Source organism: Clinocottus analis, unplaced genomic scaffold (assembly GCF_023055335.1).
Source record: "Clinocottus analis isolate CAN_PGR_092001 unplaced genomic scaffold, fCliAna1.0.p SCAF_4, whole genome shotgun sequence".
Lineage (NCBI taxonomy): Eukaryota > Metazoa > Chordata > Actinopteri > Perciformes > Cottidae > Clinocottus > Clinocottus analis.
This window is the reverse complement of record NW_027176153.1, coordinates 1,752,390-1,773,582: the sequence shown is the minus strand read 5'-3', so window position 1 is coordinate 1,773,582 and position 21,193 is coordinate 1,752,390. Positions and strand designations below refer to the sequence as shown.

Here is a 21,193-nt window from a genome sequence, read left to right as displayed (position 1 = left end):
GGAAAAGCTCCCGCTAATCTGCTATTAAGCAAAACGCTGAAAAGATTGAATATTAATAGAATACGATAAAGGAAAAAAAAAAAAAACTGATATTGTTGGAAGAGGCAGAGGAGCAAGGGCATCCACCAGCATCATTACTGAATGATGAGCGAGGGAGACACAAGGCTGGTGTCTAAATGACATGGAGGAGAGGGAGGAGGGGGAGGAGGGGGAGAGAGGAGGGGATTGTGGGAGATTAAGTGAGCTCTGTGTGCTGTTTGCTATATACGCGGGCAAAGCTCTGCGGGATGTTTGTTGAGCGTGCCGCTCTGGTTCGGGATCGAGGAGCGAGCCGGCGGGGGGACACTTAAAACTCGGCGAAGGCATTGTTGCTGCAGCACCGCGGGGGAGGAGGGGGGAGGAGGGAGGAGGAGGAGGAGGAGGAGGAGGAGGAGGAGATAAGGATCGTTCCGGGTGTTCGCCGACGGGATACAACTTTGTAGAAGAAGAGGAAAAAAGTTGGAGCCCGGTGTTGCTGCTAAGCGGTCTACTTTTGTGTGGTTTGAAGTGAGGATTTTTTTTTTTCTTTTCGGAGGCGAGAATGGGATTAAGTAAGTGAGCCAAATTGCTCTCTCGTCTGGAAGTGGAGTGAACTTTTCCCCTTTTTTCTGCCTTCAAATTCATACAGACTTACAAGTCTGTGGCGGAAAATCGCTTTGACCTGATCTCACTTTAAGAAAAAGAAGAAGCAAAAAAAAAAGGTGAAGTATTTCTCTCTCGTGATGTTTGTGGAGCATTTTTTTCACCGTTTCACTGAAATGTATGATTTGTTGCAGCTTTAAAATGATTACTGCAGCAAATAAAAAACAGATTGTATGTGTACACGTAGCATCTCTAGTCTGACGAAAAAAAGCTGAAAATAATTTCCTAGCGGACATTCGACGCATTCCTCATCTTCCTGCGTGTCTTTAAACATTAAGTCGAGCAGCTCGGAGCAGCAGGTGGGTTGAAGGGAAAGAATGGCTTTTGAATAAATGATGCCGTTTCTCATTAGCGTGTCGTCTGATCAGAGAGAGAGAACCAGAGCGGATTAGACGCCTCCGACCTCCAGAGCCATGACCTCCGGGCCTCTGCTGCTGCTGCTGCTGCTGCTCGTCCTCCCCGGCTCCGAGGCGGCGTGCCCCTCCGTCTGCCTCTGCCTGTCGGACACGGTGAGCTGCAGCTCCAGCGGCCTCGCCAAGCTGCCGGCGTCGCTGCCCTCCTTCTCCGTCACCCTGGACCTCAGCCACAACTACCTGTCCTGGCTGTTCCCGGCCAGTTTCAAGCGGATGCCCCGCTTGGAGAACCTGCGCATGGCCCACAACCAGCTGGGCGCCCTGGCCGAGGGCGTGTTCCGCAACGCCTCGGGCCTCCGGCGCCTGGACCTGTCCTCCAACCGGCTGCGCGCGGTGGAGCGCCACTACTTCCAGGGGCTGTGGCGGCTGGAGGAGCTGCTGCTCTTCAACAACAAGATCGCGCAGGTGGAGGGCGGCACGCTGAGCGGCCTGAGCAGCCTGAAGAAGGCGTACTTCAGCGTCAACCAGATCACCGACTTCCCCTTCTTCTCCATCCGCGACCACAGCCACCCGTTCCTGAGCATGCTGGACCTGTCGTCCAACCGCATGAGCCGGCTGCCGTGGGAGGACGTGAAGGCGCTGCCCGGGCTGGTGCAGCGGGGGCTGTACCTGCACAACAACTCGCTGGTGTGCGACTGCGCCATGTACAGCGTGTTCTGGCACTGGGACCTGAGGGGCTACGACTCGCTGCGGGACTTCGCCGACGAGCACACCTGCAGCGTGCGCGGCAGCCCGCGCTCCTCCATCCGCTTCCTGCGGCACTCCCGCTTCTTCCGCAACTGCACGGTGAAGAAGCCCGTGTCGCTGCCGGTGACCGTGCTGCTGTCGCACGTGACGGTCACCGAGGGCCAGCGGGTGCGCCTGGACTGCCAGACGTCGTTGGCCGGCGCCGGCGGCGGCGGCGGCGGCAAGCTCTCGTTCGCGTGGCTCTCCCCCGGCAAGGGCCGCCTGGCCCGGGACGCCAACGACACGCTGATCAGCCTGTTCGCCAACGGCACCCTGGAGATCGGCGCCACCGAGGTCAACGACTCCGGCCTGTACGTGTGCACGGCGGCGGACGCCAAGCGGGCGCTGAACGCCACGCGGGAGGTGAACGTGACGGTGCTGCCGCCGCCGCCGGAGGCCTTCAACACGGGCTACACGACGCTGCTGGGCTGCGCCGTGACCACGGTGGCCGTGCTCGCCTACCTCTACATGACGCCGTGCCGCTGCGGCTGCTGCAAGCAGCCACGGCCGCCGCCGGCCGTCCCCATCGCCACCTACGACCCCAGCACGCTCACGCCCGTCTTCTCCGCCTCCGTGAGGGAACATCAGAAAATACACACCAGCAAGCACGTGGCGTTCATGGAGCCGAGGAGGAGGGAGGAAGCAGCGGGATGGGCGCCTGAGAGTTGATGCTGATTCTGTTTTGTTCTCTTTTTCCCCTCATCACTGTTCTTATTCTCCTTTTTCAGTGAGATCATTGTGTCTCTTTTCGGACTAAAAAGCCTCCTGAACTAAGAAGGAGGAGAAGAAGCGATGTGTCCTGTTCTGCTCTCGTCATCCGGCCCCAGCAGTCGAAATGAAAGTTTCAACTCTGGTTTATTTCCCTCAGTGTACTGACATTGCTAAATCACAGCAGAGCCATTATCGGTGCTAAAAATTTAGCTAATAACTTCTCCGTGTGCTCGGGTACGGCACTCCGGAGGCGAAGGGGAAGGTGGGATATTTCTCCCGGGATCAGAGCATGAATCCGACTCGCTGTTTTTCCACAGAAAAGTGTTCAACAAGGATTAAACGCCCCGGACGAAAGGAAGAAGAAGAAAAGAAACACGCTGAAAGTTGAGGACTGTGACGGCCGGCCGGAGCTGAAGGATCCATAACGAGGGGAGATGATGTGTAATACAGATTATATTAGTCTATAATACGTAGCTCAAACACGAAAACCACTGCTCCCCGTCTTCTTAATAAAAGATGTGTTCCCTTTTGATCAGCTCATGTAGTTTGTAGTTTTTGAAGGGCGATTTTAGCAAATCTGTTACGATCGTATGAGGAAGAAAGAGGAAGTAAGACACGGCAAGAAGTGCATCGCTCACAGCAAACACACAAATAAATTATAATAATCTTATCTAGCGGGAAACAGAGGTGCGTCCCGCTGTGATCCGTCACACTACTGTACATACAGGACCTGTTGCAGTAATCTGGCAGCCGGGGAAACAATGCCGCTTATCTGGCAAACAGAATACCAGGAGAGTCAACACACCGGGGAACACAACAAGCAGCGGCACCGCTCTTCAAACGACAACATCGCTTTGATCAAACTCAGACGAGCACTTTGAACAAACACAACCGCAGAATTATAACAGGAGTGACAAATACTTGCAGCATCCTTCCTCCTCCTCCTCCTCTAAAGGAGGCATCACTTTGTACACCTTCATTATTTATTCATCTTTAATTTGGCTGAACACGGTTCAAAGTGACAGATGTACAGCAGAGATGAAAGGTGCAGGACGAGTGGGATGAGAACATTAAGTCCATGACGTGAAGGACCAGAGGCGGTGAGGGATGAAGCATTTACAAGCAGATGGGATGCAGGAAACAAAACAGTAGCCTCGAAAAGAAATAAAACCGTTTTCTTTTAAATCTCCCCGCGTCCGCGATGTTGTGAGATTGCCGTTTAATCTTAATGCAAACAATGGCTGAGGATTGCGTCGGGATTGGACGGGATTAGATGTAATCCTTCATATAATATCAGAGAGAAGTCGTCGGTGACAAAGGCAGCGCGTGTCGTCACAGGGGAAGGCCTTTGAGTCGCTCTAAACCCTTCATTAAAACTGGACTAGCCCGGATATTGTTGTGCAACTCGAAAAAAGAAAGAAAAAAAAATCACAAATAAATGAAACAATCTCAAATAAATGAGTGTGAGCGCGTGTCCTGTGTGAGGACGCGCGCTCTCAGGTGATTGGGCGGCTTGAGGTTAAGACCGAGAGCGGCCGCGCTGTGACGCAACCGCTCGGTTTAATCGCGCTGGATTGTTGCGTTGCCGCCGCTCGTAAGCGACATTCAGAGATTACGCAACACGCCCCCACGTGTGCGTTATGTTCCATCTTGTACCAGAGACATTTAATATATTCAGAGACAGTGTATTAGGGACATTACATGCTGCGGTGGCTCGGGGTTAGGTTTTTAGGAGATTAGCACGAGGATAAAAACCAGGTGCTGTGTCAATTTTAGTGTTTTCAAATCCCTCTAATCTGGCTCGCGCGCTCCGTCACAGCTGTGGGTTTTTTTTGGGGGTGGATTTATTGTTTCTGATATGATTAGCGGGCAGGTTTTAAAAAAAAAAAGCACAGAGGACACGATGTGAGCGCTTCTACGACACGGAGGCGACCCCCGGTTACGCAACCGGCGATGCAGCAGCTCCAGCGCTTGTATCCTGACGCCACGCGGCGCGAGCGCTGGTAACAGGAGGCCACCGCAGTGCATTGTGGGGGAAAAAAACAACCATGAGAGGTAATAAAAACACAATTTCTTTGCTCTAGAAAATTGTTACGAATTTTCAAAACACGAGGCGTGCAGACGTTTGCTGAAATGTTTTTGTGTTGGGATTATTAATGATGACGCTTACGTAAGAACAGGATTTCCAGAGTTTACAAAATAAAATTACCCAGATGTGAAGGGGAGAGACCCACACCCCCTCCTCCTCCTCCTCCTCCTCTTCCTCTTCCTCCTCCTCTACGCAAAACACTCCATCAGGCTTCAATTAAAGCCCGCGCTCCCCTTTCCAGATTAATTGTTCTCCCGGCTTCTTCTGAGGCTCCGAGGGGATTTTAAATCATCGTATTCAAGGAACCTAATTACTTGGGAGGAAAAAGGGTGTTTTTATTTATTTATTTTAGTAACTGTGAATAGCAGAAGTGGAATTGCTTCCACCGGTGGGAGGGCCGCCTCGACTGCCTCTCAACGGGGGCCATTACTGAACCGTCGACACAGTCGCCGGGCAGAGTGGAGGCACCCGGCTGTGACACACACACACACACACACACACACACACACACACATTTATAGGCCATCAGACACGCACGTACACAACCTCAGCGGAGGCCCGGTGCAGAACGGTCCACCAACTGATGGTCTTAACTTCTGGGTCTGGGTTGTTTTTTTTGGGGAGGCGAGTCGGTCGCGAAAAAAAGGGACTGAAACAAATGAAGCGCTGCACCGCAGACAGCGAGCTGTTCATCATACCTTCTGCACTTGGATGCCAACGCCGGCTGGTTTCTGTGCTCCTGAGAAGCAGCTGGACGCCCGGACGCGTCCAGCGGGGTCCTGGTCTCGGTCCTGGTCTCGGTCCGGTCCCTGTGGGGCACAAACCTCATGAATAATCAAGCAAACAAACACACATATGCAGTGATACGTCCTTGTGCGCCGCCATGCGAGTTCAGCTGTATATCATGGGACATTACGGGATCTGACACCATGACTCGGCGTGTCTTTGCTCGGGATCTGACACCATGACTCGGCGTGTCTTTGCTCGGGATCTGACACCATGACTCGGCGTGTCTTTGCTCTCATGCCTGCGCTCCTTCAACGCCCTCTCCTTGTTTTATTCTCCCCCCTGCTCCGCCCGTCTGGCTTCTCCCACCATCTTTATTGTACCGTGCGGTAAACGCCGCCTCCCTCGTTATTATCTGTCACACGGAAAGACAACAATGAACTCTGGTGAAATATGGCTTTATCATTTCCATTTAAAAAAAAAAAACAGACTGTCAGAGGCGGAAGAGGAGTCTTACAGTGTCACTGATAATCAATAATGCAATTTATAGAGCAGTTTTTTTTCCAGTTGAGTGAAAAACTCCTTTTTAAACCCTTTTTGCTCATCACGCACCGGTCATGTTGTGGTCGTATTTAACAATAAATGTCTTCTATCTGATCCAATAAGATACAAAGGACTTGAAAAAAATCCCTCTTGTCACTGTACGCGGCTGAAATATATTACATTATTATGTTTCCCAGAACAGAACGGAAGCTGAAGACGCTCTCACTTCTGTTTCACTGGATCTCAGGATGAACAGCGATGACATTTTGGACGTTCGGGGTCCCAACGGGATGAACCGCGCCGACCCCGCCGATCCCCTCACAGAGCCGGCAGGTCGACGTTCACGACCGGTACCGAAACATCTTCATGACGGCTGGATTGACTTGACAAACACTGGGTCGAGACCCTGTGACTTTGTCCTCCGGCGCCAGCGTTACGCTATCACCACGACATTCATATTTCTAATCAGGCGTGGGACGACATCAACGCATCATGTCGCAGTTAATCTGGACAAAAATAATTGAAATTGACGATATTATGAACAAAAAATGCTTCCAAGTCAAACATCTTATTCTCAAACCTTACATTTTTGTACAAAACGAGTATTTGTATTGCATGATCTTTTTGCAGAGAACACCATTTTACAATGTTTTATAAAGGTAACAGCGTAATTAAGTGTCCATGCATAAATAAAAGATGAATTTAAAAATAGAGTTGTGATCGCTGTTCTTAATTACATGATGATTATTGTATAATATGCAGCATTTTCCTATGTAATATACACACACACACTCGTAGAAATCACTACGATGTGTCTCAGTCCTCTGCCTTGACTTCTTATTTCTTATTGTTGGTTCCTGGTCTTCAGCCTCCGGGCAGTGGGCCTGGAGCCCCGAGGCGACGACGGTGAGGTCTGGACCAAAGCTTCTAATATTCACAAAGATGCAGGAGGCTACGAACAAGCAAACTTTATTGCTTTGTTGTCTAAAAATCAAACATTCAGCAGAAACTTGAGGGTTTCCACAATCTGAGGCAAGAGAAGGGAAACTTCCTCTGTAGGCTTTAATGCAACGATTGTTTTCATTTTAAGAGTTTTTAAAATATCACAGTACCAATGTAACAATGAAGAAAGTCAAAAAAATACTCTATTACAAGTTTAACCTTTTGAAAACCATGCGCGAAAATCCTCCCATGCCCATTTTAAGTCCCAGCATGCCCCATTTAGACAATCTTTAAGCATAAAATACTTAATTTCTTCCATTTTTGAACCGAGCGACACAGTTTTTTGACTGAAGCTCCTTCCTAACAGGACAAGACTTTGTTTTATTGTGATTTTTGTTGCAGATTCTGATTCTTTAGGTCCTAATCTTTCCAAAAAGGTGTCTTATTGACGCTTCAGGAGGCTTTTTTGGGGAATCTGGCTCATATCATGCTGGATGTTTATAGTTACCATCAAAATATCTTTTGAAAGTGATTTTTTTTGCAGATATACATTTTTTTCCCAAGACTTTGCTGAACAAATACATAAAATAAACACAAGTATTGGAATTAATTTGGGGTTTCTACGACTCAAACAGGGAAAAGGAGGTCTGGAGACAGAAATGCTTCCACAGCTTTCAACAAGTTAAAGTAATATCAGTAAAATGCACTTTGAGTTCTGGTTCTGCAGAAAAAATTGGTATTGTCGGTATTTATGACGCATTAATCCATAAGCAGCTAAAATGCTGTTAATAAACTGAATGGACAACTTTATATTCAGTTAACATGAGGGTAGTGATGCTGTCAAGGGTTGCTGCTTAAACCTGTCATGAGAGGATTAATGGGGTAGTTACAATACACACACATATAAATATATAAATATATATATACATATATATATATAAATATATATATATATATATATATATATATATATATATATATATATATATATATATATATATATATATATGTTTGTAACTATTCTGCTACACAGGATCATGAACTTGGGGATTAATAAAGTACATATCTATCTATCTATCTAACTTTTTGGACTTTCACAGAAGCATTCCTCTGCGTTTATGTGAATTATTGGACAGTTTGACCTGTTTGTGCCTTGAGCAGCAATTGAAATGAAACCATGTTAGCAGTTTGGAGGAAGCAGTCATAAGTCACAACGCCTCTGCAGCAAGATGGAGTACATTTTATTAGCTCATCGTGATGTTTAAGGCTAGAAACAAACATATTTGTAATGCACTGGCCATGCACACGTCATTCAGAGCCTCATTGATACCACATGTACTACTAAAAACATGGAGAAACCGGTTTTGTTAATGACTGTTTAATTATAGATATTATCTATAATTTCCTCTACTATAAGTGGCTACAAATTAGCACATAATTGTAAATGATTATCTTATTATATTATTCAATTAGGGAAGTTTGATGGTGATATCTATTAGCGTTAGTTATTTATTTATTCACCCTATACACCTGTAGAAAAGCTAAAATGTCTGATTAACCTGCCTGTGTGTTACCTGTCCAGCACCTGACCGACACCTTTAGCAACTAGCTAGGTTAACCGCTAGCGTTAGCTAGCTAGCTAGCTAGTTAAGCTAACGCTAGTTCAGTTCAAATTGTTCGAGCTAACTTTAGCTGGTGAGTATTTAGCTGTTAAAGAGACAGAGAGTTGATGTTAAACTGTTAACAGAAGTAAAATATTGGACTTACGTCCTTTAGGTAGCCGGGAACAGGACTCGAGAAAGCTTTGAGATAAACGCATATTGAAATAAACGCATATTTGTTGGTCAACATCTACGGAATTCGACATCTTTTTCAATTTAACGTCAACGCGAGTGTTGCGTTCAGGGCCCATGAAAATAAATCCGTTCCTACTCATTTTAATTGAATATTTCGTTACATTTTTGTCACAAATGTACACACTACATATATGATAATAAAATAACTTCTTATATGTATTATACGTTTCACTTTCGTCTGAATATCTGTTGTATGTTCAGTTTATTTTTCATTGAATTGTAAATATAGGCCATACATACGTACGGTTAGTGACTCATTGATGTCTGTGCGGATCCCGTGGGCATTGAACACAACCCCCCTAACGCGCAGCTCAATGGACTCAGGCTGTGTTTGAGGAAAAGTATTCCAGGTACATAAAGGGAACTGTGTGTAGGAGGATGCAGGCGAATAAATACTTCTAAAAAAAAAACTATCTTTCTTAGTGTTGGTGTGATGGGTATAAACTGCAACTGATTTAATGAGGGGGAAAATGCCCTCTCAGTTCTCCAGAGTTACCGTGGCACATCTAATGCACCACTGGCACAGGAGGCTGTGGAGATAACTAGTAAATAGGTTAACGCTTTAAGAGGGCATACAGCGCCCCCTGGTGCATTTATTGAATCAGATCCCTCCACAGGGTTACAAACACATTACAACAAAGCCACACGGAGAGGACCCTGCTAATGATCCTTTCAGTAGTGGTCGAGTTGAGGGGCCAATGGCACTCAGCACGGAGTCTCAGAGGGCTTTTAAAGTGCTGCATTTGCTCCAAACGGCTCTCCACAGGCAGATTACCCTGCTGGAGACGATGGATTTAACCGATTTCTACCGCAGGGCTCGGCGCCTCGTCATGGTCACAAATTATTGTGTCCAGTGTTTAAAGGCTCTTTAATGCACTCGTTATATGAACAACACATCTTCTCTCTTGGAAATCTGACCCATATTTGCATATTTAAAGATCAGCATCTTACATGTCTATAGGTGGATGAGTTAAGCTCAAAATAACATGTTATATATATTAAATACAACATGTGCTGTGTGTGAAGTCGTGGGTTTTTTGAGTGAAAGGACAGTACGGCAGCGGTGATTTATATTTTTAATAGTTTGCTTGACACCGTCATCAAACCGATCACACAAATAAGATCTGAAATGTTTTATTTTAATAGAATTTAGGACAACCAAACATGTAAAAGAAAGAAAAAAAAAGAAAACCAACAGCAAAAAAAAGCGAAATTTAATTCACTTGATTTTTTTTTTCTCCTTAAAAAAATATCAGCATTTCCCTTCCCGCCCCCTTTTGTTCACAAACCGTTTCAAAACCTGAACAAACAGAAATAACGTGTTCGATTTCCCAGAAGCTGGAAGGCCATTACCATTTGTTGGCAAATATAAATATAGTGGTTTGAACGGGGTCTCGAATAGTTCACACAGAAAGAAGAGCGTACAGTTTACACCACGGCACCGCCCGTATCAATCACTTTATTGACGTAGAAAACCGGGGGTTCCATATTTTTCTGATTCCAATGGATGCGTTCATAATGGAGGAATCTATTTACATTCAGCCTTTTCAGCGTCTCTGGAGTTCAGCGTTCCGTGTTTGCCCTTTCAGGTCGTGGTTGATTGTCTATTCGGGAGCATAATTGTGCGTGTACGTGTAGTCCGAGTAGTGCCCCTGCGCGCCGCCCCTGCCTGTCGGGTAACCCCAGGAGCAGGGGCCGCCTCCCCCCCCGCCGCCCCGGTCGTGTCCCCGTCCCGGCCGAGGCCAAAGTCCCATCGGCGGGGGTCCTCTGGCTCGAAAGTTCCCCTGAGAACCAAAGCCCATGCCGCCCCGCATCGGCCCGTGATCCATCTGCCCGGGGAGGCCCCCGACGCCGCCGTAGCCGAGGCCGCACATTGGATGCGGGGGCATCTTAGGCCTGAGTATTGAGCCCCCTCTGGTGGCCGCTGTGGGGATACCCACGGAGGCCCCGAGGTGGTTGTTATGGCAGTTCACCTGAGTCCTGCCGCCCTGACAGCCGGCCCCCAGGGCGCTTTCCCCAGGGACGCCCGCGCCGCTGGCGGTCCGACAAGCGCCGGGCCCCCACAGGCCGTCCCCGGGTCGCGTGAGCGTCCTGTTGTGTTGCGTCGGGGTCCCGCAAGCGTTTTGTTGAGGAACGCCGGCCATGTACGCCGGCTGGGCCGAGTCGTTGTGGTCGGCGTACGGGAGGGAGGAGGCGGCGGCGGTGGCGAGCGGGGAGCTCCCAGCAGCCCCGGCGCCTCCGGTGTCCGAGCCGTACGCGTGGCCCAGCATCATGAGGTGAGGCGGCGGGGGAGGTTTGACCTCCATGGGGAGGGACGCCAGGTTGGCGAGCGGTCCCGTCGGGGGCGGCGGCGGGATCGCGGCGGGGCCCGCCGCCACGGCCGCCGCCGCCAGCACCTGAGGCCGGTACTCCTGCTCCTGGGTGCTGCTGCAGGGCGACGCCGGGTACGCCGGGGACGCCGCGTAGCTGGAGGAGCCCGTGTAGGACGACCACGAGGGGCACAGGAAGCTCTGGTGGGGGTTGACGGGGAAACCGCCCGGCGACAAGCCGCCGACGTCCGGGGGGCCCATCCCCATCTGGTTGGTGGCCTTGAACTGCGAGATGGCCGTTTTGAGAGCGCTGTAGTCGGACAGCGTCGGCGTCCTCTCCGGCGTGCCGCCCAGCTGCTCCGGGAGCGGCGGTCGGAACGTCTGCGTGTCCGGCGGCGGCGGCAGCGGAGGCTTCCCCTTGTCGCCGGCCGGGCTCTGCTCCGGGGGTTCGGACCCGGTGGTCGGCTCGCCGCCGCCGCCGCCGCCGCCGCCGCTGCCATCATCCTCATCGTCGTCAGAGTCTATGGACATGTCCTCCTCCTCCACACACTCGTCGTTCACTACTAGGAGAGCAGCAGAGGAGAGAGAGAGAAACATGGAAGTAGAAAAGGAAGATATTATCAAACAAATGTGTTGTGGACGCTTAAACGGCGCTATTAAAATGAACTTAATGGACATATTTAACTGCTAACACAAAGCGGTAAGGAACAGTTACACTGCGAAACGACATGACATCCTGAGTGTCGCTGTTGACGCCACCCACCTGTAGAGGGCGGTGTGGGGAGCTCGTTGTGATTGATGGAGCCGATCAGACTGTGGAAGCCGCTCATGACGTCGTCGATGCTCCCGATCACGATCCCATTCCTGGAGTACTGGAGGAACATCTCAAACGGCCGCTCTGTGGAAAACATAAAGGAAACACCGCATAACAAAGCAGCCAAAAGACACTTTAAATCACTCCAGTGACGTCTGTGAGCTCGTTCTGCGTCAGACCGACGCCATCGTGGCTGAAAGAGGCAGAAAACGTTCGTTTGTGGGAGAGACAGACTCTCGTTGGTGAGTTTGGCGTTGCCGTTCGCCTCGTTTTCACCGTTAAAGGTTTTGTAACTTGCTGAGCGATCACGTGACTGAAAATAAAATAAAATACACTATTTACAAGTCTAGGGATTAAAACAATGAAGGTCAATTCGCTGTAAGAAACAGGAAGTCTTCAAAATCTTCTCTGAGTCAATATTTTGCAGCCGAATCAAACGTTGTTTTTTACAAGATATTCAACCTTTGTTTCTTTATAATGCTTTTAATGCTCGACTTGTATCTTTTACACAGTTTGCACAAAGACAATGAAGCTAACAAAGCGGTGGCAAAGTGAGGCGCGCAGGGCGAAGACAGCGAGTCCTCTCAGTAACGCAACCTCTTGTCCATGTAGACGAGATATACTTGATTCATTGGTCGTGATGAAGAGGGTGAGGGGTTAAAAGCAGGGAGCGATTATTTAATAAGGACCTTAAATGTAGACTGGAGTGTTCCATAATGGCAGTGAAACACATGGATGGGTGTCTGCAGCTATTGTCTGGGACAAAGTGCCACTCGGCGGCGGCGGCGCTGCGTGGACGGCGCGGCGGCGGCGGCGGCCCTCACCTGTGAGGAAGATGAGGTGGCGCTGCTGCGTGTGCTGCGCCTGCAGCTTGATGAGGCAGTCCAGGTCGGGGGCCTGGCGCGACTGCGTGTCGCACTCGTGGTACGGGAGGAACTCCACCAGGTGCTTCTTCTGGTAGGCCGTCAGCAGGTTCAGCAGCCCCATGGCGTTGGCGTTCAACCTGTTCGGAGTCGTGGGAGGAGGAGAAGGACACGCATAAAAGCCCGGCTGCAGTCGGTAAAAGGTAGGCAGGATTTGATGAGCGTTCCTACTCACGATACCGACCTCCCCAGTTCTTTGAGCTTCTTCTGGGACTTGCAGTGCACCTTCCACTGCCAGGGGTGCTCGGGGGTGCTCTGCTCCTCCAGGAACTTCAGCAGCCCCTGCAGACGATCTGCACGGACACAAAGGAAGCTGTGAGGTGACGCCCGATGCCACAGATCTCACGGCTCCGGCTAAAAGGAGGAAAGCGGCGGCGGCGGCGGCGGAGGACTCACCCTGCGAGATGAGGTCGGGGTTGAGGACGAACTCGTCCGACACCATGAAGCCGCCGGACACAAAGAGCTCGTTGTAGGTGTGGTTCTTCACGTCGTCCAGCGTGTCCACGCCGGCGAAGCTCACCGAGGGAAGCTTCTTCAGGGACACCAGAGCCGGGATCTGCGGGAAAACACACAGATATGACCCGGCGGCAGAGGTTTGAATTCAACTAGGACGCCGTTATTTCTGTTTGATCCAGATCGGCTCAAGACGGCGGCGCTCGCACCTTGTGCACGTGCGCCGCGATGTCCTCGTTCTGAATGATGATGAGCAGCTTATCTAAGCTGCCGCTGTTTTCCAGAAACGTCTGCGGGCTGCACTCGCTGTTGCCGAGACTCTTCAAGTACTCCTTTGTGACAGACGAGAAGGGGAGGGGGGAGAGAGAGAGAGAGTTGTTAAAAGAGACAGATGAATGCGTCTCTTCTCTTTCACGGACAAAACGCCGCCTCGACTGACGGATGCGGAGCGACGAGGAAGACGCAGCGACGAAGAGGAGTCGGTACGCGGCTTCTCTGCTGTCGGCCTGCCAGGTTCAGATCCACAGACGAGGAAGACGACAGGAACTATGTGCTGAAACCTCGTCCACTCATCGGCGCCTTGGTCTCGAAAAAGACTCATCTGACGCTCTTTTTCATGCCGAACGGCACATTCTCAAGTAATTCATGAGCACATGAACGATGTGAATTGGTGCGAGTACTTTGCATGTTACCCGGTTAAGAATTTCCTTGGTAGAAAAGAAATGACACCTTGAATTTGTCCTGAAGCGCCGCGATGGAGCGATAACCCGGTTCAACCTTTTGGGAACTGTGAAGATCCTCCCGCTCCCTAACAGGCCGAGACTTTGTTTTATTGATTCTTTAGGTCCTAATCTTTACAAAAAGGTCTTATTGACGCTCCAGGAGGCTTTTTTGGGGAATCTGGCTCATATCATGCTGGATGTTCATAGTTATGATCAAAATATCTTTTAAAAGCGATTTTTTTTTACAGATATACATTTTTTTCCCAAGACTTTGCTGAACAAATACAAACAATAAACACAAGTATTGACATTAATTTGGGGTTCCTACGATGACTCAAACAGGGAAAAGAAGGTCTAGAGTCAAAATTGCTTCCACAGTTTAACGGGTCACATCAGAGGCAGCTCGTCCACAAGAAGTCGCTTTCACATCTAAAACCTTCAAGTTAAGACTGGATCAAGTGGAAGACGGGTGAATTGACATTTTCCAAATCTTTTTCACACCTTATTGCGTAATAAAACATCTCACAGGTGAGTAGACGTTGAGCCGCTGCCGTGGCCTCGTACCTTGATCTCCTTGCAGACGGTGCTCTCCTCGCCCTCGTCCCCGCAGTAGATGTAGAACTTGACCGTGTTCTTGGTGACGTCCTTGAAGATCTCCACCAGGCTGCTGAAGACCTCGGGCTTCAGCTGGCCGATGAGGCTGCCGGCCAGCAGCCCGGACCCGCCGCCGCCGCCGCCGCCGCCGCCGCCGCCGCCGCCGCCGCCGCCGCCGCTACAAGGAGCGGAAGCAGCTTTTTGGGACTTTGCGCCCGGAGAGTCCGGCGCCGCGAGCCGAGACGGCGAGTAGACGTCGGCCTCCGGCTCCGCCGACGAGCCTTCCGCTTTAGACTTGATGGCCGCCGCCGCCGGCCCTTTAACGGTGCCCATTTTACCGCCGTGGGAGGAGGAGGAGGAGGAGGAAGCGGCGCCCTTCGACAGCGAGGGGTCCGCTTTGGGTTTGGAAGTCTGTACCGCCGGCGGCGGCGGCGGGAGATTGGACGTCGTCACCGGGGGCGGCGGCGAAGTCGTGACCTCGGCGGCGGCGATGGGGGGCGGGGCCGGGATCAACCGGTCCATCTTCTCGCACAGCGCCTTGACGTGGGCCAGGACGGGCACCGGGGACACGAAGGGCACCACGTAGTCCGAGAAGCAGCGGTTGGGCGGCCAGCGGCGGCCCGGCGTTAGCCGCGGGGGGAGCCGCGACGAGTAGCAGATGCGGTGCGTCTGCATGATGTTCTTGATGTCCGACGCCAGGCTGTGGATCTCCTGGTTCAGGATGGTGTCCAGGCTGATGGAGGGCCGGGGGGGGCGCTCCTCCGAGGCCGCCAACGCCGACGCCTTCTTCGGTTCGGCGGCGGCCGGCGTCTTTGGCTCCACGTCCGCCGTCACGGCCTCGGGCTCCGGCTGGAGGAAAGGCTGCGCTTGGTCTGGAGAAAGGAAGGAAGGACGGCAAGAAGGAAGGAAGGAAGGAAGGACACGTGTCACACTAAAGAAGCCTTGTGAACCCTAAATATGTGGGCGAGGTCTTTGTGTACCTTTAACGGCGGGCTTCACCCACGCCGTGATGTCCGAGGTGTGAGCGAGCTCTGCCGGGGAGCCGATGCTGAGCGGACTCCCGGGGCTGCAGTCCATGTCCTCCTGAGCAGAAGAAGAAAGACGGCATGGATTTTTAGCTCCTTTTGCCGCGAGTCCTGGTTTTCTCGTTAGTATAAAAAGGCGCACAGAGAGAGACGGAGAACAGACGACGGCAAATGCAGACAAAAGGTCGACATGAAGCGCTTTTAATGGAGTCCATCGTCGGTCCTCACCTCGGTGTAGTTGGTCTGGGACGCGGGCTCGGTCGTGTTCCTGAGCTCGGGCTCGGGGAGGACGTCGGGTTCCCCGCCGGCGCCCGTGGACGGCTCGCCGTGGTTGGACTTCGCCGCCATGGAGCCCTGCGCCACGGCCTTGTTGAGGGTCGCCAGGAGGATCTTGAGCAGCCGCTGGGTCTCGTTCACCGCCGAGGCGCCACCGCCGCCGCCGCCGGCGTTGCCGTGGGCGCGCAGGTCGGTGTCGTAGATGCCCATGCTCTCCATCACCGCCGTCAGGTTGTCGCCGTGCGCCGCCTCGTCGCCCAGCTCCTCGACCTGAGCTGCTGGATGGAGACACAGGAAACAGTCTGACCAGAGCAGTCACATGACTTCTCCCCACGTTTCACCTTCAGGAATATCCTCACTGTGCGGAGATCGAATGACCGAGGGCTTTCTTCATTCTTTCCTGTCGACGTTTACGGGTTAAAAATATGATTTAGCTTGTTAAAACAACCTGAATTGCAGCTCAGGTTCTCGTTGACGTAACGAATCGCTGCAGAGGAGAAAGCGCATTCATCTATAAAGTTTACCAACGAGAAACAAGCGTAAAGTATTTCAATCTGCAAAGCCCGACGCCGGCTGCATGTTAATGTGACGCCAATCAGGCCGCAATGTTCCTTTTGTGTTGTTGAATCTGCAGTGCAATTACTGGGGAGCTAATCAGACAGTGCGGTGGAACTAATATCATATTCATTATTCCAGAGGAATTGACTTCTGAAAAGGTGGAAATGATCAGGAGAGAGAAACTCAGACTGAAGCTCCGGGTTGAACCGCTCACCTCGACTGGACTCCCCGTTGCTGAGCGGCTCGGTGCGTTGGCGCTTGTTGGCGGCGCCGCGGTCGTCCCCCTCGAACCTCCTCTTCAGGCCGCCGGCGTCCCACGCCGCGTCCTCGCCCCGCGGCTCCTTGCCCGGCTCCTTCACGATGGCCTTCTTGTGGAGCTGGATGAGCTTGAGCAGCTGCTTCATCTTGTCCTTGTCGTACTCGTTCTGGGACAGACGCAGCAGCCTCTGGTGCGGGTCGGCGGGGGGCTCCGCCGCGGCCTTGTGCTGCGATTGGGCGCCGTTGGCGTGGGCCACGCCTTGCCTCCGTCGGCCGCCGCCGCCGGCGTCCAAAGGCAGCTTCTCCTGCGCCGCCACCGCCGCCGGCCTCTCCTTGACCGGCCTCTCCGCCCGGTCCGAGCCGCGGTCCGAGCCGCCCCAGTCGGACACGGGGCTGTACTCCACCGGGGCCGGCGGCGGCGGCGCGGGCGCGGGGACGGGCACCGGCGCCGGGTTCCTGATCCTGTCGATGATGTCGTTGGTCCGGCTCAGGGGCAGGATGTAGCTGACGGGGCTGTGCACGTAGGAGCGCAGCACGGCGTCCATGTTGCACTTGGGCCGGTGCAGCAGCAGCGGGTTGGTCCGGTCGTCCACGTTGTACTTGTAGTCGGGCAGGATGAACGGCCGCACCGTGCCGGAGGCCATGCGGGTCAGGTACTCGGCGGCCTGGCGCTCCACGCCCGAGCTCGGGTCCTTGCCCGGGTTGAGGCGCAGCTTGAAGAGCGAGAAGTGCAGCGCCGGCACGAAGGCGTCCACCGAGGAGAGCGCGGCGGGCCGGGGGTCCGAGGACAGCGGCTCCGGCTCGAAGAGTCTGGACGCTGCGACGGAGGACGAGCGTTAGAGAGAGAAGACGTCCGTCTTCATGACGGGAGATCCAACACAGAACAGGGTTCATACACGCTGACCAGAGGGCTTACATGACTTATAACAACATGTCCATGCATACAGCATACAGTAAACCTTAAATGACTCAAATGAATGAGAGACAATAGTTTTGATTAAAAGAATAAACATTCATATAGATGCCTGTATGTATGCTGCTGATATTTTGAGCCTCTTTCTTTTAAAAGCAGATTCATTATTTCAAACTCAGCCTAAATGAAGGTCACGAACACATTTACAGCACTTTTACTACACTTTTGGGGATTTTATTTCTTTTCCAGGCCTTGAAATAACCATTTTAAGCTCCATGACTCCTCCGGGTTTCCCCTGACGAACCAGATCCCTGACAGAAGCCTTTTGAAACGTGTTTCTGGACGTCGGCAGGTCGACGTCCAGAAACATCCTCTTGTTTCTTAATAATCAAACATGTCGGAGTGAACGATACTCACAGTACTTGACGACCATCCTGGACTCCTGAAAGATGAATAATGCTTGCAGGTTCTTCTCGACTCGCCCCCGCCGCTCTGGAAAACAAAAAAAAACCTCAACTTTATTCCGTTTCTTCTTCTTCTTGCGGTTGAACCTGGCTGCAGGCAACACGTGGGCGTTCAGATGGAACAACAGGAGCTGCAAGAGGAGAGCAAAGAGCTTTTTGCTTTGGCACCTTTGGACTCGACCATCTGCGCCGAGGACAGCAGGAAGAGAAAGCCTCGGTCGGACAGCGACTTCACCAGCACCTGAGAGGAGACACAGAGCGTCACTGTCCCGTCACGCGAGCGCCTGCAGTGCCAACAGGACGGGTGGTTCCCGACATCAACTGTTAAACATTTACGCTCAACGCAACAATGACGAAAATGGACGGCGTCCTGGATCTGTTGAGGTTGGATTGGGTGCCTCACCATGCGCTCCCTCTCCAGCTTCTGGACCAGCGCCGCCAAGCTGCCGCTGCTCGGTTTGCCTTTCCCGTCCAGCACCTCGAACAGGCTGCAGGACATGCCGCATTTCATCACTGCGGGTGCAAAGGAAAGCGTGGCGTGAGCACCGGAGAATCGCTCCACGGGCGGGACATGATTTGGCCGCGGAGGGCGTGGACCGACCTTCACGCGACGCGCTGTAGGTGTCCCAGGAAAAGAGCACGGAGGGAATCTTCCTCTTCACCTGATCCAGCTGCATGCCCCGACCCATCTCCAGCCTCTCCCGGCTTCGGGAGGAGGAGAGACGCATTACAGGAAGAAAGATGTCTACACTGTATGTTCTTGCAGCTTCCTCTTTGCAGGCGGACGATCAACAGGGAGACAGGCGGGCTACTCACAGCTTGAAGGGGAGGTACGGGCGCGAGGAGGACCGCAAGCAGATGGGGAACAGCTCCTGGCCCTTGTTCACCAGCGGGCCGCTCCACACGGTGTAGCAGCTCTTCCCTGCTCGGGGTCAAAGGTCACAAAGAGCTCACAACTACTCACACCTGCTGGCTGGTCACTGTGGTCACTTTGGAGGCTCAGTGCGCTCACACAGGACGACACACACACACACACACGCTTATTTGCCCCATTAAACATTCATCAAACGTCTCAGATTCAAACAGTTCTTCTCACCTCGACTTCCTTCAGAGGAAATTGTGTTGAACCTGTTGAGCAGAGAGAGAGAGAGAGAAGAGGCGGGTGAATCACACAAACCTCCTCCGACCCGTGTGAAGCTTCCTCCCTGCAGTAAACGCGTACCTGTGCGACGTCATGGGCGTGGCGGCGGCCTCCTTGCCTTTGTACTTGAAGGAAACCACCGCGTAGGGACACACGTGCCGGGGCCGCGCCTTGATCTCATCGAACGCAAACTCAAAAAAATATTGCTTGAAAGAAGAAGAAGAAGAAGAAAAAACACAGAAACGAAAATAAAAGACGCGTTCAACTCGACCAATTCTGTCCCAAGAAGCAAAAGAACTCGCTCCTTTAAAAACTTCATGCAACAAAAAGGGTTTTGCGTCTTTACCTGCGTGAGCTCGAACGCCCGGTAAGAGAGCAGCGACGTGACGCGGTTGGCGCTTTTGGACAAGTGGCAGTCGAACTTGGGACTCGGCTCCATGGCGTTCTTCGGCATGTTCTCGTGGATGTGCTTTATTCGACCCTGAGACACACACACACACACACACACACACACACACACACACACGGTGAGCAGACGTTCCCTCCACTGAACCGAACCAGGATCAGAGATCCGTCACAGAGCTTAAAGATTAGAGCGGCGGCCGTACCCTCATGACTTTAAAAATGATCACGTCTCCGGACGAGCCCACCTCGAAGGGATTGATCTGCAACAGGTCGGAATACTTGGAGACGAAAACACCTGCGGAGAACAAACAAATGAAAGAAAAGCATCACAATCGCACTCAACGGCGCGTTAAGGCGTCAGATTTACGTTCCGAAAAGTTCTGCGTCAGCCAATCGTACGCTTGCGTTTCGCCTTGTTCGGTTCCGTCTCGACAAATTACGCCGTTTCTTCCCAGAGTTTGTTTCTTTTTCTCTTTTTTCGTCAAAAAACAACACAACTACGTCAACGAGCGCTTCAGCAACACACTTTGCCGGCCCTGCAGCGGCCATTTTTGTTGCTTTTGGCGCTCATGGCCCGAGAATGATGTTGATTCTACTTGTTGACGTGTGTATTTTAGGAAGCGGCGCGTCGCTGCATGTGATGAGCCGCTCCCAGCTGTGTGTGCATGTGCAGCGTGTGACACTAAGTTCATCAGGTCAGACTGCTCATCAAACATCAGCTGCAACAGGTTGCCGGCTCTTGAAACACAACATCACGGAGCGGCGCTCCACTCCGTCATTCCCGACTCACCCACTGACGGGTTTCCCAGCGTTGTGATCCTGGAGTGTCCGACCGACAGACCCTTCTCACAGATCCACTGGAGCTGAAGCGACAACCAAGACAACGCACAGGGCTCAGAACCGTGCGCGACAACAACAACAGCAGCAGCGTGCTTTGTGTCTCCATTGTGTCACAGATTTGCCTCCAATACCTTGGCTTTGTCTGGATTGAGGAAGCAGTACGACTCCGTCAGCTCCGGCTCCGTCCGGCCCTCCTGCTTCATCTCGCGCCGCTTCTCGATGAACTGACGCCAGGAAAACAGACGCACAATGAAGTCTTAAAACTCACAAACGTATACACACACACACACACACAAACGCATGCACATGTGGGCAGAGCGCTCGGTGGCCCACCTCCTTCTCCAGCAGCTCGTTGTGGATGAGCCGGGCCTTGCAGTAGGAGAAGGTTCCCCGCGACGAGGAGTCCAGGTAGAAGGACGACACGAGCTTCACGAGGTCCTCGAACTCCCGGCTGTCGGGCGGCAGGAACTTGTACAAGCCTGCGCACAGGAAGAGCGGACGCACGGGGTTATATAGATAGATAATGCATTTATATCGAGAAAACTACATCGATACGGCAGCAGGAGGAGCTGAAGTACTCTGTGTGTGTGTGTGTGTGTGTGTGTGCTCAGAACTGGGGATCCAGTTTGATGACTAGTAAACACCTCGCATGTGAAGCACTGGCGGTTGAGTTTCCCACGAAGACATTGAATGCAACGTAACTTTGCATATACACAAATAACTTTAGGGATGTGCGTGCGTGTGTGTGTGATGTCATTGTGTTGTACTCTGTAGGAGTGTTTTGGGGTGTTGTGTGCAGGATGCTACGGTG

At 52.0% G+C, this 21,193-nt stretch overlaps 2 protein-coding genes and 1 long non-coding RNA gene across 3 annotated transcripts in view; 1 reads left to right on the top strand and 2 right to left on the bottom strand.

Moving 5' to 3' along the window:
• The first annotated feature begins 1,094 nt into the window (after positions 1–1,094).
• LOC137800901 (amphoterin-induced protein 3) lies at positions 1,095–3,520 on the top strand. The gene has a single exon (XM_068598271.1). The coding sequence runs from the start codon at positions 1,095–1,097 to the stop codon at positions 2,487–2,489; it is 1,395 nt and encodes a 464-aa protein (XP_068454372.1). The 3' UTR covers positions 2,490–3,520.
• Positions 3,521–4,950: 1,430 nt separating this feature from the next.
• LOC137800849 (uncharacterized) lies at positions 4,951–5,421 on the bottom strand. Its single transcript, XR_011079668.1, has 2 exons — positions 5,319–5,421; positions 4,951–5,092 (listed from the first exon to the last, which is right to left on the bottom strand). It is a non-coding gene; the product is annotated as an uncharacterized lncRNA (long non-coding RNA).
• A 4,341-nt stretch (positions 5,422–9,762) lies between these two features.
• tasorb (transcription activation suppressor b) overlaps positions 9,763–21,193 on the bottom strand; it is a 12,455-nt gene continuing 1,024 nt past the window's right edge. The window contains exons 2-23 of the mRNA XM_068597174.1: positions 20,716–20,861; positions 20,514–20,606; positions 20,333–20,405; positions 19,746–19,837; positions 19,484–19,618; positions 19,219–19,343; positions 19,093–19,124; positions 18,813–18,918; positions 18,598–18,701; positions 18,400–18,509; positions 18,165–18,237; positions 17,950–18,024; positions 16,576–17,436; positions 15,756–16,081; positions 15,483–15,585; positions 14,473–15,374; positions 13,396–13,518; positions 13,130–13,289; positions 12,918–13,026; positions 12,635–12,813; positions 11,760–11,894; positions 9,763–11,559 (exon numbers count right to left, since the gene is read on the bottom strand). Of these exons, the coding sequence (XP_068453275.1) occupies positions 10,292–11,559; positions 11,760–11,894; positions 12,635–12,813; positions 12,918–13,026; positions 13,130–13,289; positions 13,396–13,518; positions 14,473–15,374; positions 15,483–15,585; positions 15,756–16,081; positions 16,576–17,436; positions 17,950–18,024; positions 18,165–18,237; positions 18,400–18,509; positions 18,598–18,701; positions 18,813–18,918; positions 19,093–19,124; positions 19,219–19,343; positions 19,484–19,618; positions 19,746–19,837; positions 20,333–20,405; positions 20,514–20,606; positions 20,716–20,861 (5,330 nt within the window). The 3' untranslated portion in view covers positions 9,763–10,291. The remainder of the gene's footprint in view (positions 11,560–11,759; positions 11,895–12,634; positions 12,814–12,917; positions 13,027–13,129; positions 13,290–13,395; positions 13,519–14,472; positions 15,375–15,482; positions 15,586–15,755; positions 16,082–16,575; positions 17,437–17,949; positions 18,025–18,164; positions 18,238–18,399; positions 18,510–18,597; positions 18,702–18,812; positions 18,919–19,092; positions 19,125–19,218; positions 19,344–19,483; positions 19,619–19,745; positions 19,838–20,332; positions 20,406–20,513; positions 20,607–20,715; positions 20,862–21,193) is intronic.